This window comes from Fringilla coelebs (assembly GCF_963513975.1).
Source record: "Fringilla coelebs genome assembly, contig: SCAFFOLD_30, whole genome shotgun sequence".
NCBI lineage: Eukaryota > Metazoa > Chordata > Aves > Passeriformes > Fringillidae > Fringilla > Fringilla coelebs.
This window is the reverse complement of record NW_028167448.1, coordinates 1,342,229-1,361,247: the sequence shown is the minus strand read 5'-3', so window position 1 is coordinate 1,361,247 and position 19,019 is coordinate 1,342,229. Positions and strand designations below refer to the sequence as shown.

At 58.3% G+C, this 19,019-nt stretch overlaps 1 protein-coding gene across 1 annotated transcript; it reads left to right on the top strand.

Moving 5' to 3' along the window:
* Window positions 1-2,244: 2,244 nt before the first annotated feature.
* Window positions 2,245-5,127, top strand: LOC311165880 (low affinity immunoglobulin gamma Fc region receptor II-like; the record flags this gene model as incomplete). Its single annotated transcript, XM_084227374.1, has 7 exons — window positions 2,245-2,275; window positions 2,804-2,824; window positions 2,913-3,143; window positions 3,404-3,531; window positions 3,952-4,036; window positions 4,901-4,922; window positions 5,010-5,127. 7 exons carry the CDS (start codon window positions 2,245-2,247, stop codon window positions 5,125-5,127), a joined length of 636 nt encoding a protein of 211 aa, XP_084083500.1.
* Window positions 5,128-19,019: the final 13,892 nt, after the last annotated feature.

The window sequence follows — 19,019 nt, the reverse complement described above, 5'->3', positions numbered from 1 at the left end:
CAAAGAACTGAGACTTTTTGATTCCCTTTAGGATTCCGCTGGTGCATCCCACACAGCGTTTTCTTTTGTATAACAGAGAGTGTGGAATCTCCCTGAGTGCGCAACAGCTGCATGGGATTGTTCCCTGCCTGCTGGGCAGCAACCCAGCCCATAAGGAAGCCTTTTCTTGGGCCATCTTTACAAACACTCCCCATTTTGCTCATTCCCACCCTGAAACTTGATTGACTTCCCATGGAGGAAGGGCAGAAGCTCTTTCCATCCTTGGGACAGTGCACAGGAATCTGTGGAAATGCCTGTGTGTGCCTCAGGGTCTGATTCTCTGGTAAATCCACTCCAGCCTGCCCTGAATTCCCCTGCCTGGGCACTCCCTGCTCCTGCTGTGACAGCCCTGTTCCCCAGCCCCTCATGTGCAGCCCCTGCTCAATATTTCCACACTTTTCCCTCTCTTCTGGCATGCACATCCAGAACCCAAACATTCTTTCTGGAAGGTTGGGAAGGGCTGTAGGTCTTGTTTAGGAAGGAGGATCCAGGACAGGTCCAGGAGCAGATTGCTGTTTTCTTTGCAGTAGATTTGGTGTTTTCTCTGTCCCCTGGGCAAAGGGACAAATGATCAATTCCTGAATTTCCAGGCTGGTTCCCTCCCAGCTGCCCCTGCAGGGGGGGTTTCCAGCCAGCCCTGCTCTGAAAACCGTCAAAGGCCCTCGCAGAGACACTGCTTGGGCTCCCTTTGGGTTTTGTGCTTCTTGAAGGGCTGAGCAAGCTATAGGCAGGCCTTCTGCCTCCATAGAATTCTCACCTCTGCAGCAGCTCTAAAGCTGTCAGAATCAAAGCCAAGGGGGTGGGGGGAACCCTTAAGTCCTGGCTGCCACCTGGGGCTGGCCAGAGCAGGGCTGGGCAATGGCCACCCCTGTGCAGTGGGGCTGGGCCATGGCTGGGCCCCATCCTTGGATGGCCACTGGCTTCAAGGAGCAGGAGTTTGGGAACCCCTTCCTTCCCTGGGCTCCATTTCTGAGCTGCTCTTGCCGGCTCAGATCCAGCAGGAGACAAGGAAGAATGGAGAAGTCTGGCCACACTCCAAAGCTGCCAAGCTGCAGGACAGGACCCCCTTGGGCAGCATGTGTCCCCCCTGGGACAGGATCCCCCCAGGAAAGAACGGGCCCCCAGTGTAACAAACGTGTCAAAAAGCCTCTTACTTCTTCTGCAGGAAAGTGAAAATGTTGGGGGGGGGGGAAGCTGGACACCCCCATCCCCCACAGCCTCCCCAGCCCTCCCTGCAGACCCCTCACCCCTGCTTTCCCCACCCTGGGCTTCCCCCAACCCGTTTCTGCTCAGGGCCTCAGCAGGATCATCAAGGCACAAACTGAGGGTTGCGAAATTGAGGGGTAAAATAATGGGAGAGGAAATAAAGATGAGAAAAAGCCCCTGGAGCTATAGGGACCCAGGCCCAGAACTTCTTGGAACCTACCTGGAGTGACCCTCCCAAAAAACAAGCACCCTTGGGGGAATTTGCTGGGCCCTGGGTCACCCCAAAATCTGAGGCACCCAGGGAAGGAGCTTTGACCCACGGGCTCACCAAGCCACTGCCCATGCCTGGTGCCTCCATTCCCCAGGGATCCTAATCATAGGAGCCCCATTCCTTCTATCCCCCCTTTCCTGGGACCTGCATCTCAGTACGGCCATTCCCCAGGATCTCCATGGCCCAGGACTGCATTCCCAAGGACCCCTCTCCTGTTCATTCCATCCCCTGAAATGTTCCTTCCCCCAGGACCTGGATTCTCCCAGGACCCCCATTCCCACAGGAGCTGCCATTCCCCCAGCATCTCCATCCCATGACTTCAAATCCCTGGAGGCCACATTCCCCTGAGATTCCCATCCCTGAGTCCCTCTCAGGTCTGGGGACCCCCATTTCAATGGCACCTCCATTCCCAGTGACTCCCCCTCTTCAGCACCCCCATTCCCCAGGGACCCCATCCCTGGGACCCCCCATTCTCCTGGACACCCAGCTCCGGGTCCAAAAACCCACTGAGCCCCTACTCCTGGGAACCCCATGTCCCACTTTGTCCCACCCAGCTTTGTCCCCAGCGTGTGCCCAGCTTGTGGCCACCCTGCCCCCACCAAGGGCCACCTCCATGTGGGGACAGGCGTGACCTCGCTTCCTTCCTCTTCATCCAAAGAGCCACCAGGCAGGGGAGCGGTGGCAACAGCAGCAAGTGACAGCCAGTCCACATGGCTGGGGACACAGGGATGGCTGGGAAGGTGGCGCTGCTCCTGTGGGGTAAGTGCCCTGGGCACAGGCCTGACAGCCCGGGGATGGGGAGGGGAGAGGGCACAGGGGTGCTGCTGGGGTCCTCAGAGGACCCCAATGCCAGCAGAGCCAGTCCATGTTACCCAAAGTGGACCTTGGTGGGACTGGGGATATAGGGTGCGTTTGGGGACAGGAATTTGGGGATGGTGATGTGGGGGCAGGAATTTAGGGACTGGCACCTTTGGGCTCAGGTAGCTCTGGACATAAAGGAGGGGACAAAGGAAAAGCATGCAGGGACAGAAAGAGATAAAAACCGTGAGGATGTGGCCAAGTGGATGGGATCATGGGAATGGGATCATGAGCTGGTGGGGGTGATCACTGCCAGCACAGGGTCCCCATGCCTGAGCATGTGTTGACTGCTGTGTCCCTGTCCTGGAGACCTCATTGCCACAGCAATGTCCCCACTGAGATGTTTTGGAGAAACCCCACACCCCGTGCCCCTGTGCCACTGTTCCTGCAGTGCCACTCCCTCCCAGCCCTGTCCCTTCTCCCTTTCAGCACAGACCCTCGGCCTCGCTGGTGAGTCCTTGGTGAATGCCATGTCCCCACCCTGCTGTCCCCAGGTGCCTGTTGGCCCTGGCAGGCTGGTGTCCCGTGTAACCCGCAGGTGCCCAGACCACCCAGCTCCTCGTGGAGCCCCCCTGGACACCGCCGGTGCTGTGGGACCGGGTGACACTGACCTGCCAGGGCTCGGGGAGCGCCGGTGAAACCACCTGGTACAAGGACGGGCGGCGCTGGTGGCAACAAGGATGCGACCGCCTCTATGTCACGGAGAGTGGCACCTATGAGTGTGACAGACCCAGCAGTGGGCTCAGCCCCACCATGAATGTCTCACATGGTGAGGGCGGTTTGGTTGTCCCCAGCCTGGCTCCCATGGGGACCCCAAGGGCTCTGGGTGGGCTCTGCTCCATGGGTCCCCTCCTGGTGTGACCAGAGCCTGTCCCCTGCTCTGGGGATATCCCAGAGCCTCCCAGTGTGGACAAAAATATATTGGTACTGGGTACCACTTGTGCACTGGGTGTGATCCAGTGGGGGGGTTCTGGTGACATGGGGACCTTCCAGATCCCTGAGATGTGACAGGACCCCCCTGTCCCCCAGACTGGCTGGTGCTGCAGGTGCCGGCACGGGCACTGCTGGAGGGGGACACGGTGACACTGCGCTGCCGGAGCTGGCAGGACAACCCGATCACATCGGTGTCCTTCTACCACGAGAAGAAGGAACTGGGGGTGTTGCCCAATGGCACCCAGCTGTCCCTGTCCCCTCTGCAGCTGAACCACAGCGGCCACTACAGCTGCAAGGGCCAGGTGGGATCCTGGGGGTGGCAGGAGTCAGCACCAGTGACAGTGACAGTGCACGGTAAGGACCCAACAGATGCTATGCCAACACCACCACAGCCCTTCCCCAGAGACTCGGGGCCACAAATGCCCCTCCCTGCTCCTGCCCTGAGCTCTCCCCTGTGCTGGTCCTGGAGGGTCCCTCCAAGCCCACCGAGGGGTCCCCCCTGACTCTCAGCTGCCTCAGCACCCCCAGACCGCTGTGGCCCCGAGCCCCCCTCTTGCATTTGTTCTATCAGGATGGGCAGGTGGTGGGGGGCCCACAGGGGTCCCCACAGCTGCTGGTGCCTGCTGTGGGTGTCTCCCACTCAGGGAATTACAGCTGCCAGGTGCGCTCCGGGGTTGGAGGGGGGCGCCTTGCGGAAGAGCAGCACCAGGCTCCGCGTCACGGCGCACAGTGAGTGCAGAGATGGGCAGGGGAAGCCCCCACTGTCTTCTCAGGTCACCTGTTTGGATACCTCTTTGTCCCCCATCACACCTTTCTCGTGTCCTTCCACTTCTCCCCTTGTCCCCTCACCCCTCTTTGGTGTGACCCCAATTCTGACATCCTCCATCACACCCATTCCCACCCGTCCCTATCCGCCCACACTGGCTGCCAGCCCCTCCCTGTGGCCTCAGCCCTGTCTCTGTCCCCACAGTGCCTGTGGCCAATGCCACCATCACCCCTGGTGTCCTGGAGGTGACACCACACTACACAGGTACACACATGAACACAGGTGGGTCACACGTGGTCACCAGGGAGTGCAGGACCCCTGGGGTGATGGGTGACCCTGATGTGTCCCACTCTGTTTCTTGCAGTGGCTGCAGGGGTCGGTGGGGCCCTTTTGTTCCTGCTCCTGCTCGTGGGTGTCATTGTGGCCTGGCACCGGTGGCACCGTGTGGGTGGGTGACAATGGGGGGAAGGGAATCATGGAGAGAGGTTGGAAGGGCCCCAAAAAAGGCGGGCCATAGGGCAGCACCCGCAGCCCCTGACTAGGTAGGGGCTGAAGCCCCAGTGACCATGGCTCAGAGCCCTGGGGAGGTGTTGGAGGGTTGTGTAGGGACTGTGGGGGTTCTGTTGGGGGTCCCCCTCCCTGCCAGGCTCGGGGTTCTGGGGGCTCAGGGTGTTGGTGCAAGTGGGGTGGTTCAGGGATACTTGGGGGGCATCAGGGATACTGGGGGGGCCTGGGGAGAATTGTGTGTCTGGTGGTGGTTCAGCATTCCCAAGGGTGGATGGGGGCCCCTGGGTCTCCGAAGTCACCCCTCCAGTTTTCCTTTGCAGATGCCAGGAAGCACCAGGAAAGGTGAGTGCAGGCGCCAGCCATGATACACCTTTTATCCAAACCCCCAGGACCTCCCATCCCCTTCCACACTCTCTCTTATTCCCACAGGGCCCCCCCAGACCCCCTGACACCCCCGGTGGAGGATCCTCAGGAGACGTACATGAAGCTGCAATGGCAACCATGGGAACCCAGTGACATCTATGACAGCCTACACCAAAAGTTGTGACGCTCTGGGAAGCGGGAGGCACTGGGTGACACTGAGGGTGCTCCCTCCATGGCTCCTGTGGTTGCCCATCCTTCCAAGGGAGGAGGTCATGGATCCAGGGGCGTCCACACAGGGCAACCTCTGTTCCCCATTTCCTCTCCCCGTACCCCCAAGGGCTCCCCCATCCCTTTGCTCGTACTTGCAGAGGCTCCCAGCCCCATCCAAGTGCCCAAGTACTCTCAGTGACTGCCCCATTCTCTCCCCACAGTGCTTGCAGTACACCCAGGGCTTCCCCATTCCCCCTCCCACTACCCCTGTCCCATCCCTCTGTAAAATGGGGAGTTGGGGAGGATTCTTGCTGAAAGCTTTCTCAGATGAAAATGAAGCACAAACACAGCAATATTATATCTGAGAACTGTTTATTGATAAAGGAGGGTAAGTGTTCTTACCGAAGGGGGAGAGAAGGGAGTAGAAAGGGAAAAGGAAAGAGAGAGAAACAGAAGACAGGGACAGCGTTAGCACAAGAAGCCCGGGAGCTCTGTGGGCATCATCTCGGCAGATGGAGTGTGTGTGCTGCGAGCCACGGCGAGCCCACATGGCTTTTGTGAGTGGCTGGGCAGGATTTCCAAGCGAGGCACCTGCGTGTCTCTGGCATCAGCCAGCGATGGCTGCAGGCTGGCTGCTGCGGACTGGCTGCGGGCCGGGGCTGCGGCACTGGTGGCTCTGGGCTGGCTGCCGCGGGCTGGTGCTGCGGTGGGCAGGTGCAGCAGGCTCGGTGCTGTGGGCAGCGTGGGAAATGCAGCACAGGCGGTGGGTGGGTGCAGGCAGCATCTGCTCTGTCGGGGAAGCAATGCAGGAGTGCAGGACCAACAGTAATAAGCTACCTGGTGGAAGCAGCCAAGCAGGGAAGAACAGGTGCAGACAGGAAAGAAGGACCACCGTGAGGAAAAGGCAGGGGAAGTAACGGTGATATTTTTGTCCGAAGTTCAGGAGGAATGATGCGTCTGACTCCATCTTTTCAGAAGGCTAATTAAGTGCTTTCTTCTACTATAATATTCTATATTATATTACGTTACATCTGAACTGAATCTGCCAAGCATTCACCTGCACTTCACACCGCAGAGAATCTCATGACTGCCAGCCCACGGTCCCAACACACACATGCCTGGATTCAATGGGTCAGTGAATCAAAGCACTCACAATAGAATCCAATCACAAATTCCCTTCAGGTAAACAATCTTCCACAGTGCATTCCACTTTTGAACAACACACCAGCATTAAATGAGATGAGCATTGTTTGGATCATTTTTGCTTCTCTCACTGCTTCTCCCATGTTCAGAGAATGTGAATCCCACAGGGGAGGAGGGCCAAACTGAGCCTCCAAGCAAGCCCCTGATCGCTCCAAGAAACCCAAAGCCAAAGTCTCCTGTTGTGTCACAGTTTGCTGCTTTTATATGTAAAGGCTCCTCCCACAGCCTGATTTCCTGGGCATTTTTTCACACACATCTTTCCCAGGCATCTGTCTCACCAGCCAGTGGGGGTCACTCACAGCCCCATCACGGAAGCTTTCTCTCCCCTGATCGTCTGTTGCGTGAAGCCTCGCCGGGGACAGGGTTCCCAGCACATGTACAACCCACAGAGTCATTTTTCACCTCATGTGTATTATGTGTTGAGACATGAATCAAAATCAGATTTGTTCCTCTTAACCCCCATGTGCTTAGTGGCTCTGCAATCCCCCTCCCAGTGCTCCTAGTGAGGTGGCTTACTGGTGCCTGTCTCAGTTGCAAGGGTGCACAGGACCTGGTTCCCTGCTCCAGGCAAAAAATGCAGCTCTTTGGTTAAACTGGCAGAAATGGTGTTTCTTTGTTCAGCTCTGTCAAGGAAGCTGAACAAGGTGGGAACCTCCCTTGGAATGGAAAATACGACCCCCTTCTCTCTGAACTATTGTAACTTATAAATCACGGGGCTTTTAGGCACAGATGTGGGAACAGGAATAATTGTCCTTTACTGGTATGTATTGTGAGAAACACGTTAATGGAAGTTGTCTTTTGCTGGATGTTATATGAATTGATATTACATTATTGGTTATATTGATGATAAAATATTGTGATGTTGTTAGTGTTGGGACAGTGATATGAATTGTGGAGTGGTCGAAGTTGTGGCGGTTGCCATGCAAGGGTGGGGCCCAGCCATGGCCCAGCCTCACTGCACAGGGATGGCCATTGCCCAGCCCTGCTCTGGCCAGCCCCAGGTGGCAGCCAGGACCTCAGGGTCCCCCCTGACCCCTTGGCTTTGATTCTGGCAGCTTTAGAGCTGCTGCAGAGGTGAGAATTCTGTGGAGGAAAAGGCCTGCCTGTGGTTTGCTCAGCCCTGCAAGAAGCACAAAACCCAAAGGGAGTCCAAGCAGTGGCTCTGTGAGGGCCTTTGATGGTTTTCAGAGCAGGGCTGGCTGGAAACCACCCTGCAGGGGCAGCTGGGAGGGAACCAGCCCAGAAATGCAGGAGTTGATCATTTAGTCCCTAGCAGCCAGGAACTGAGAGAGCCCCAGAACTGCTGCAAAGACAACAACAATCTGCTCAAAAACCTGACAGGGACGCTACTTCTTGAACAAACCCTGCAGCATTCTGGGACCTCATGGAAAGAATATTTGGGTTCTGGCTCAGCTGCCAGACAAGAGGGAAAAGTGTGGAAATACCGAGCAGTGGCTGTGCCCCTGCCCTCCTCACCTACGCAGGGCATGGGGAATAAATAGGGCTCTGCCCAGCCCCTACATAGCCCCTTCCCAGAGCTGTGGGATCTTACCCTGGCAATGCTCGGTCCCCACACATTGCGACAGTGGCTTCGGACACGCTGCCACGGTTGGTTTGGACACCCCGTGACCATCCCAGCACTCCCAGCGCGATGGCCGCTGGGCCCCTTCCCGGTGCCCCAGGACCACCATTGCGGTCCCTCGTTTCCGCAGACCCCACAGCAGGGTCTCTGCCCCCCCACTGTCCCAGGCTCTCCCCTCCGCCTTTTCTCTCTCTCCATGCACGGGGCTCCCCAGTGGGGTCCCGGTCGGTCCCTCCATCCCGGCCCCTCCCAACCGCTGCCTCCCGGCCCCTCCGGCCGCACCCCCCCAACAGCCCCGGGGCCGGCACTGGCAGAGGCTGCCGAGCTCCTGCAGGATGAGACGTTCCTGGGGCAGCGCCAGCTGAGCGGGGCCTGGCTCCCTCACACCGTCCTTCCCCGCAGCACTTGGGCTCCAACAGCCCCGGGCGGGTCCTTCGGGATGTGCTGACCGCTCCCGGAGAGCTGCCCTTTGTCAGGAACCAGACCAGGAGCACCCGAATCATCCCAAAAGCCTGGGCCGGGACCTCCTGTGAGGCTGAGCCTGAGCCCTGAGGGGTTTGGGAGCCCAATGGGTGTCACTGCTCTGTCCCAAAATCTGGGGGAGCAGGAATGACAAGCTGTGCCCCACCATGGCCCGGCCCCCTGGGCCTCACCTGAGCATTCTGTGGAATTCCCAGCACTCCTGCTCCACCTGCAAGGCCAGGTGCTGTTCCCATGGGCCCCCTGCTCCAGCCGCTCCTGCCTCAGCTGCTGCTCCAGCTCGGCCTTCCTGGCCAGCCAGCAGGAAGCAGCAGCCACATGGCACAGCCACTGAGTCATCCCCAGCACCAGCAAAACCTTCCCGGCAGTAAAGAAAGCTCCTTATGGGCAGAGGTGGGGGCATCGTGCCCCCAAATGGTATCCAATGCTGCCTTGTGTCCCCCAAAATCCCTGTGAGAGGCAGTGGAGCCATGTCCTTGTGCACAGGGATGCTTTAGGAGCATGGCTGAACTTCAGAAGCCCCAGCCCTAATTACAGCACCTCCTTCAGGGTCTGCAGCTCCCAGAGCAGAACAGGGGCATTGTCCCAACCAGGTCCAGTTTTGCCCCATTTTCCCCTCCCAAGGCACTGCCCCCAGCCTTGGCTGTCCCTGTGCTCCAATTGAGGACGCAGACCCCTCGGGGCTGTGGCTCTGCTCTCCTCCTCCTCCTCCTCCTCCCACCCCTGTTGCTTCTCTGTTGGGACCAGCAGTGGCCCAGGAAGGGCAGGAAATCCAACCGTGCTCTGGAACCCCCTGAGGAGCCCCAGCAGAGTCAGCACCAAGCACCAGCTTTCCTTAACATCCCAGGGCAATTCAACATTGCCAGAACTGCTGTGCCAGGACTGAAGGAGGAAAAGGGAGTGAAAGGCTGAGGGTTTGCAGGAATTGTGGTGTAAAGCCACCAGAGGTGCTGTTGTGGACCCGAGACCTGCCTGGGGTCAGGTTCTGCCTTCCTTCCATTTGGGATCATGGACAGTGGTCATGGGTGTTGCTTAAGGCATGTGCCTGACCCCGGGATACTGCTACGCTTTCACTGGGCACTGGGATCCAACCTGCTGCCTTGGTGGCTTCTGCCCGCTGCTGGTGGTGGTGCCGGGATCGATTGGTGCCTGTGAGTTTGCAAAAGGAGCGATTTCCCCTCCTCGCTCCTTTCCGAGGCCGCCATGGTCCCTGAGGGGATGGAGCTCGACCGGGGCGCCCCCTGCTGGCCGGGAGTGCTCCCTGCAGCGCCCCCTGCTGGCCGGGAGTGCTCCCTGCAGCGCCCCCTGCTGGCTGCGGTTATAACTGCCACAAAAACCAACAGTGCTGAGCAGGAGGGAAAGTTCTGGTTTTGTGTTGTTTGTTCTTTCCTGGTTTATAAATTTCCCAGTAAAGAGCTGGTATTCCTTTTCCTGCACTTCTGTCTGGAACCCCCATAATCTTTGAAATTAAAAAATTTTTTAAGCATGGGTCTTCTTTGCATTCCAGAGATGTTCCCACTTTCCTTGGCAGATATTTCTCATTTCAATGAGTTGCCAAATCCTGGGTTCCAGTGTGGAGGGGACAGACACCCCAACAGGAGATAGGGTCATACAGTTGGCCACCTCATGCTCTGCCTTTTAGGCCAGTTGGGACACCAAGGGCCCTCTCCCCAGCTGGCACTTCTGGTCACATGGCCATTCAGGAGCTGGCTTTGGCAGAGTGTCGAACTGTACCCAGTGTGCCATGGCTGAAAGACTGATGGACAGACAGAGCCCAGTCTCTACCAAAAGCAAGGCCTGACCCACCCCTGCCACACACAGGTGTTCCAAAATGTCTCCAGACATTAAATGTTTCCTGTCTCTGACACCCAGCCCTGTTCCATGGCCTGATCCTGACTGCCCTGGAAAAGGGGGAGGCTCTGGAACCCACAACGGGCCTTTGTGTCATCCTTGTGTGGGGAACATGGCCGAGGAGGGGTTTGGGACAGGGGAGAAGACAATCTACAGCCTCCTGAAGGCCACTTTGGCCATCAGAGCAAGGAAGGTCCACAGCTCTGCCAGATTCCTCTGGTGGAAGAAACATGCTGTGGGAAATGTCCGGGGTTCTTCATTTTTGGGGGCTTTCCCTGAAAATTGTTCCTTTTTGTGACCCTTTGGACTCAAAACCATGTTGCTGTTGCTGTTGGTTTTATTCTGTCTCATTGCTGTTTCAGGAATATGTTCTTCTCTCAGCCCTTTGGAATCTTTGTGCCTCCACCAGGACAGAGAGGGGCAGTTTTGGTGACAGCACACACACGAGTGGGTGCCCATGGGTGGGAAACCCCAAGGCCCCCCAGTTCCCCCAGTGACACAGCACATTCCTGTAGATGTCACTGTGTTCCCATGGTCACCCCTGGGGTTCCTGGAGTGTGGTGGCATGGGGGGACACTGCGAGAGACACAGGCTGTGGGATCTGGGTGGGGTGACACTCATGGGTGACGTGTCCCTCTGCGTGTGTCCCCCCCATACTCACCCGCTGCCCTCTTGGTGACCACGACCTGGGTATACAGCACCTCCCCCTCCCCTGGGGGGGCCAGGGGTTCTGGGAGAGCCCTGAGGGAAAAAAGGGGATTTGGGGAAGGAATGGGAGGTCTTGAGGGTTGGGGTAAAAGGGGAGAGTGTGGTTTGAGCCCCCACTCACCTTTCCTGATTTTTCCTCACAGCTGCAAAGGAAGGAAGGGAGGGGTGACTGTGGGCTCCCCAGGGATGTGATCCCTCTCAGGATTCCCAAACACCCATGGGGCCCTCGATTTCTCAGAAGACCCCAGGCATCCCTGAAGTCTCCCAGAATTCATGAACCTCCACAGTGCCCCTGACCAACTCAGCCTCAAGGACCCAAAGCCCAGCAGGGACAGAATCTCCCCCAAACGCCCCCAGGGCCCCTGAAAGAACCCCCAACATCCCTGCAGGACCCTACAGCACCCCCAGTCAAGGTCACCATTTTAGGGCTGTCGGAGGCACATTATGGTTTCCCAACTCTGGGGGCCTCTACAGCTTCCTAGGACCCTTGTCCCCCCATTGTCACCCACCCACACGGTGCCACCGATGCCAGGCCACAATGACACCCACAAGCAGGAGCAGGAACAAAAGGACCCCACCGACCCCTGCAGCCACTGCAAGAAACAGAGTGGGGACATATCAGGGTCACCCATCACCTCAGTGGTCCTGCAGTCCCTGGTGAACTTGTGTGTCCCCACCTGTGTCTCTGTGTGTCCCTGTGTCCCATGGTGTCACCTCCAGGGCCAGCTCTGGGCTGAGTGCCCGGAACATGCGGTGCCAGTCTGCCTGGTTGGTGGCCATGCACTGGTAGGTGCCTGAATGTCCCACATTGGTGTCCCTGAACTCCAGAAGGGGACCTTGGGCCACCTCCTGCCCGTTGTGCAGCCAGGTGAAGGTGACAGGGGCTGAGCCCACCTGCACCGAGCAGCGCAGAGTCACAGGGTCACCTGCATGCACCTGGTGTGACAGGGGACCGGGGGTGATGGTGGCATTGGCCACAGGCGCTGTGGGGACAGAGACAGGGCTGAGGCCACAGGGAGGAGCTGGTAGCCGGTGTGGGGGGACAGGGATGGGGGGTGTCATGGGTTGACCCTGGCACACTGCCAGTGCCCCCATGAAAGGTGTATTTCCAAAATGGTTACTGTGAGATGTGACCCAGGAACAGAACAAAACAGGCTCCAACTTGGGAATGGAGGGAAAAAAGACAACATTTTATTAATCTACATAGACACAAAAGGGGAAAAGGGAAAAAAAACCCACACACAACAATCCACAATGGAACATCTTCAAAAACACTCCTCCTCCCCCCCACCTCTCCAACAAACAAATCCCCTCTAACACATCAATCAGTCCAATACCCTCCTTCACACATGCTCTCCCAAGTTCATCAGGAGAGAGAAGTCTCCCTCTCACACCATGGGCCTCCCCAGGAAAACACTGTAAAGTCTCCAGTGCTTCCATGTCACACACTGCAGCCGCCCGAAGAAAATCTGCAGTGGTGACTATCTTCCTTCCATGTCCAGTGCTCTCACTACTGTCCATGGATCCAAACTGCTCCTTAGGTCCTTTTAAGAATGCTTTGCCCAGTTCCAAGAAGTGGCCGCCTCTCACCATTTGGGACACCTGTCCCCCCCATATTATCTCCCCTGGGGCCTGGGGCTCTCAGGAGCAGAGATCCTTCACTGAAGGCAGAGGGCTCCACCACACCCTCTCCCTCAGTCTCTGTTCTCTCTGCTTCTCCTCGCGGCCTTGTCACTCCTGGCTTCTAGCCAACCGCCTCCCCCCAAGGAGCAGTCTCTGTATTATCAGAAGAACTTGGTTTCGCCCGTGGCTGTGTAAGAGAAAAGTCCAGCCAAAGCCACTCCAATCATCTCCTCCACCTAGGGCACTCTCATCTGCTGGCATTTCTTCACCTAGTCAAACTTCTTCTTCTTTCCCATCCTCCGTCCCCTCTAACTCCTCAGCTGGGGAGGATCAGTGTTTTTACAGCTTCCAAAGGTTCAAAAAGGTTAAAAGCTCGGCCCAGTCTGCTGGCAGCTGGGCACCCTGCACCCCCCCCCCCACTTTTCTCCTCCTGGCTGTGCTCCCAGCACAAGATAACAAATTTCCAGGCTGCACAGTCTCTATCATTCTCTCTCCCAGGGGGGGCTGCCCAAACCATCCCAGGACTCCTCCACCCCTGCACCTTGCCGGGGCTCCGGCCTTCCTTCTCAGGCCGCATGGCCTCCCCTCCCCCACCCAGACGCAGCTGGGCAGGGGAGAGGTCAGAGCAACTCACCGGCCGGACTCCAAAGAGGAAGTCCTTCTCTGAATCCTCTGCTTTTAACCCCTGTGTGTGTTCTCGGAGGCGTACCCAAGTCCTCAGTGGCCACACCAAGTGCCAATTTCACATCTGGCCACTGATTGGATTGACCATAACTTTCCAAAAAAACTCACTTCCGGGTCAAACCATGACATGGGGGATGGGTGTGATGGTGGATTTCAGGGACGGGGTCACACCAGAGAGGGGTGAAGGGGAACAGGGCAGAGGAGAGGAGACCCAAGAAATGTGTCAGAGGGACATGGAGGTCCCCAGGCAGGGAACCCGAGGAGACTGTGGGCACTCCCTGTGCCCATCCCCACACTCACTGCGCACTGTGATGTGGAGCCGGGTGCTGCTCTTCTGCAAAGCCCCTCCCTCAGAGGCACCCCACAGCAGAACTTCCCTGAGTGGGAGACCCCCACGGCAGGCACCAAAAGCTACAGGAACCCCTGCAGGCCCCCCCCCACCTGCCCATCTTGACAGAAAAGTAGGGGGAGTGCAAGTGGGACACTTGGAGCCACAGGGGTGCTAGGGGTGCTGAGGCGGCTAAGACTCAGGGGGGACCCCCGTGGTGGGCTTGGGGGCCCTCCAGCACTGTCACCAGAAAGAGTTCAGGGATGTAGAGGGAAGGTGAGGACTGTGACTCAGAGTGCACTGGGAAAGGGCTTTAGGGTTGTCAGGAGATGAGAGTTCCAGCCATGGGGGTGCTCACCGTGCACTGTCACTGTCACTGCTGCTGAGCCTGTCGAGCAGGACCTCACCCAACCCTTGCAGCGGTAGCTGCCGCTGTGGTTCAGCTGGAGAGGGGACAGGGACACCTCGGTTGCATTAAGGGACCTTGTCAGATTATTCCCATCCTTGAAAAATCGCACATTGGTGACCGGGCTGTTACACCGGGCACGGCAGCGCAGTGTCACCGTGTCCCCCTCCAGCAGCGCCCATGCTGGCACCTGCAGCACCAGCTCATCTGTGGGACAGGAGGGTCCCATCTTACTGAGGGGCTTGAGATAGGTCAGAGGTGGGTCCCCATGGCACCGGGGACATCTGGGTGCACTGGGATGCACTGGGATGTCCCTGTGTGCAGGGCACAGGCTCCTGCCACACGAACGGTGTGAAGCCACCCATGGAGTGGGGCCCACCCAGACCTGTCAGGGGACACCCAGATCATTTAGGATTCCCCCCTCACCATCTAAGACTTTCAGAGGGGGGCTGAGCCCACTGCCAGGTCTGTCACAGGTGTAGGTGCCACTCTCTGTGACATTGAGGCAGTCGTGTCTCTCCTGCCGCCAGCGCTGCCCGTCCTTGTACCAGGTGGTGGCAGCGGCGCTTCCCGAGCCCTGGCAGGTCAGTGTCACCTGGTCCCACAGCACCGCTGGCCTCCAGGGGGGCTCCACGAGGAGCTGGGTGGTCTGGGCACCTGCTGGTGACAGGGGATACCAGGCTGCCAGGGCCAGTGTGGGGCTGGGGACAGCAGGGTGGGGACATGGCATTCTCCAAGGACTCACCAGCGAAGATGAGGGTCTGGGCTGAAAGGGAGAAGGGACATGGATGGGTGGGCATGGCACCTTGGGGACAGAGGCAAAGGGGCATGGAATGTGGGGGCTGTGCCCGAAAGGCCTCAGTTTAGGCACTGATGTGGCACAGATGTCTTTAGGACAGGGACACAGCAGCCAATACATGCTCAGGCATGGAGACCTGTGCTGGCACAGGTCACACCCACCAGCCCCACAGCCACAGCCCCATAGCCCTGTACCCATGCTCCCATTCCCATGGCACCTGTCCCCATGGGCCAAGCACATGGTACTTGTCCCCTTGTCCCTCTCCCTGTATCCCTGTGTCCCTGTCCCCCCTGCTGCCCCAGCTACAAGGTTCCTTCTGCCACATTCTTGTCCCCACATTCCCATCCCCCTATCCCTATCCCCCCATCCCAGTTCCACTCATCTTGTCCTCTGTTCCTGTCCCCACAGCCACCCCACAACTCTGGTCACACTGGGCTCCATGCCTTGCTGGCCTTGGGGACCTCAGGGGACACCCCACAGCCCCCCTGTGCCCACTTCCCTCCCTATCCCCAGGGTGTCAGGCCTGTGCCCGGGGCACTCACCCCACAGGAGTAGTGCCACCTTCCCAGACATCCCAGTGTCACCAGCCATGTGGACTGGCTGTCACTCACTGCTGTGGCCACCACTCCCCTGGCTGGCGGCTCTTCGGATGAAGGGGAAGGAAGCGAGGTCACATCCGTCCCCACGTGTAGGTGGCCCTTGGTGGGGGCAGGGTGGCCACAAGCTGGGCACAGGTAGGGGACAAGGCTCGGTGGGATAAAGTGGGACATGGGGTTCCCAGGAGTGGGGGGCTCAGTGGGTTCAGGGACCTGGGACTGTGTGTCCAGGAGAATGGGGGGATCCCAGGGAATGGGGGTCCCTGGGGAATGGGGGTGCTGAAGAGGGGGAGTCACTGGGAATAGCGGTACCATATGAATGGGGGTCCCCCAAACTGCGGGGAATAAGGGATGGGAATCCCAGCGGAATGTAGGCTCCAAGGATTTGGGGCCTGAAGATGGGATTCCTTGGGATGAGGGTGCCGGGGGAATGGGGTGTTCTGGGAGAAAAAAGGCTCTGGGGAAAGGGAGATTTCAGGGGATGGAATGAACGGGATAGGGTTCCTTGGGAATGAAGTCCTGGGCCATGGAGATCCTGGGGAATGGCAGTAATGAGATGGGGGTCCCAGAGATGGGTGGATAGAAAGAATGGGGCTCCCATGATTGGGATATCTGGGGAATGGGGGCACCAGGCATGGGCAGTGGCTTGGTGAGCCTGTGGGTCAAAGCTCCTTCCCTCGGTGCCTCAGATTTTGGGGTGACCCAGGGCCCAGCAAGGTCCCCCCAGGGTGCTTGTTTTTTGGGAGGGTCATCCCAGGTAGGTTCCAAGAAGGTCTGGGCCTGGGTCCCTACAGCCCCCAGGGGCTTTTTCTCCTCTTCTTTATTTCCATTTCCATCATTATTCCCCTCAATTTCACAACCCCCAGTTCGTGCCTTGATGATTCTGTGGAGGGCCTGAGCAGGAAAGGGGTTGAAGGAAGCCCAGGGTGGGGGAAGTAGGGGTGAGGGGTCTGCAGGGAGGGCAGAACCTCTGTCCACCCTTGGGACAGTGCAGAGGAATCTCTGGAAATGTTTGTGTGTGCCTCAGGGTCTGATTCGGCTGGTAAATCCACTCCAGCTTGCCCTGATTTCCCCTGCCGTAGCACTCTCTGCTCCTGCTGTGACACCCCTGTTCCCCAGCCCCTCATGTGCAGCCCCTGCTCAATATTTCCACTCTTTTCCCTCTCTTCTGGTGTGCACATCCAGAACCCAAACCTTCCTTCCAGGAGGTTCCAGAAGGCTGCAGATTTTGTTCAAGAAGGAGGGTCCAGGTCAGGTTGTTGAGCAAATTTTTGTGGGATTTGCAGTAGTTCAGGGGCTCTCTCAGTCCCTGGGGCAAAGGGAATAAATTATTAATTCCTGCATTTCCGGACTGGTTCCCTCCCAGCTGCCCCTGCAGGGGGGGTTTCCAGCCAGCCCTGCTCTGAAAACCATCAATGGCCCTCATAGAGCCACTGCTTGGCCTCCCTTTGTGTTTTGTGCTTCTTGCAGGGCTGAGCAAACCACAGGCAGGGCCTTTTCCCCCACAGAATTCTCACCTCTGCAGCAGCTCTAAAGCTGCCAGAATCAAAGCCAAGGGGTCAGGGGGGACCCTGAGGTCCTGGCTGCCACCTGGGGCTGGCCAGAGCAGGGTTGGGCAATGGCCATCCCTGTGCAGTGGGGCTGGGCCATGGCTGGGCCCCACCCTTGGATGGCCACTGGCTTCAAGGAGCAGGAGTTTGGGAGCTCCTTCCTGCTCTGGGCTCCATGCCCTGTCTGCTCTTGCCGGCTCAGATCCAGCAGGGGACAAGCAAGAATGGAGAAGTCTGGCCACCCTCCAGACCCTCCAAGCTGCAGGACAGGACCACCTTGTCCAGCATGGGTCCCCCCTGAGACAGGATCCCCCCAGGAAAGAACGGGCCCCCAGTGTAACAAACGTGTCAAAAAGCCTCTTCCTCCTTCTGAAAGTGAAAATGTTGGGGGAAGGGGGGGGTGCAGCTTGACACCCCCATCCCCCACAGCCCTCCCTGCAGACCCCTCACCCCTGCTTCCCCCACCCTGGGTTTCCCCCAACCCGTTTCCTGCTTGTGGTCTCCACAGAATCATCAAGGCACGAACTGGGGGTTGTGAAATTGAGGGGAATAATGATGGAAATGGAAATAAAGAAGAGGAGAAAAAGCCCCTGGGGGCTGTAGGGACCCAGGCCCAGACCTTCTTGGAACCTACCTTGGATGACCCTCCCAAAAAACAAGCACCCTGGGGGGACCTTGCTGGGCCCTGGGTCACCCCAAAATCTGAGGCACCCAGGGAAGGAGCTTTGACCCACGGGCTCACCAAGCCACTGCCCATGCCTGGTGCCCCCATTCCCCAGATATCCCAATCATGGGAGCCCCATTCCTTCTATCCACCCATCTCTGGGACCCCCATCTCATTACTGCCATTCCCCAGGATCTCCATGGCCCAGGACTTCATTCCCAAGGAACCCTATCCCGATCATTCCATCCCCTGAAATCTCCCTTTCCCCAGAGCCTTTTTTCTCCCAGAACACCCCATTCCCCCGGCACCCTCATCCCAAGGAATCCCATCTTCAGGCCCCAAATCCTTGGAGCCTACATTCCGCTGGGATTCCCATCCCTTATTCCCCGCAGTTTGGGGGACCCCCATTCATATGGTACCGCTATTCCCAGTGACTCCCCCTCTTCAGCACCCCCATTCCCCAGGGACCCCCATTCCCTGGGATCCCCCCATTCTCCTGGACACACAGTCCCAGGTCCCTGAACCCACTGAGCCCCCCACTCCTGGGAACCCCATGTCCCACTTTATCCCACCGAGCCTTGTCCCCTACCTGTGCCCAGCTTGTGGCCACCCTGCCCCCACCAAGGGCCACCTACACGTGGGGACGGATGTGACCTCGCTTCCTTCCCCTTCATCCGAAGAGCCGCCAGCCAGGGGAGTGGTGGCCACAGCAGTGAGTGACAGCCAGTCCACATGGCTGGTGACACTGGGATGTCTGGGAAGGTGGCACTGCTCCTGTGGGGTGAGTGCCCCGGGCACAGGCCTGACACCCTGGGGATAGGGAGGGAAGCGGGCACAGGGGGGCTGTGGGGTGTCCCCTGAGGTCCCCAAGGCCAGCAAGGCATGGAGCCCAGTGTGACCAGAGTTGTGGGGTGGCTGTGGGGACAGGAACAGAGGACAAGATGAGTGGAACTGGGATGGGGGGATAGGGATAGGGGGATGGGAATGTGGGGACAAGAATGTGGCAGAAGGAACCTTGTAGCTGGGGCAGCAGGGGGGACAGGGACACAGGGATACAGGGAGAGGGACAAGGGGACAAGTACCATGTGCTTGGCCCATGGGGACAGGTGCCATGGGAATGGGACCATGGGTACAGGGCTATGGGACTGTGGCTGTGGGGCTGGTGGGGCTGACCTGTGCCAGCACAGGGTCTCCATGCCTGAACATGTGTTGGCTGCTGTGTCCCTGTCCTTGAAACCTCTGTGCCACAGCAATGCCCCCACTGTGACCTTTTGAGGACAGCCCCACACCCCGTGCCCCTTTGCCACTCTTCCTATGGTGCCACCCCCTCCCAGCTCTGTCCCTTCTCCCTTTCAGCACTGACCCTCGGCCTCGCTGGTGAGTCCTCGGTGA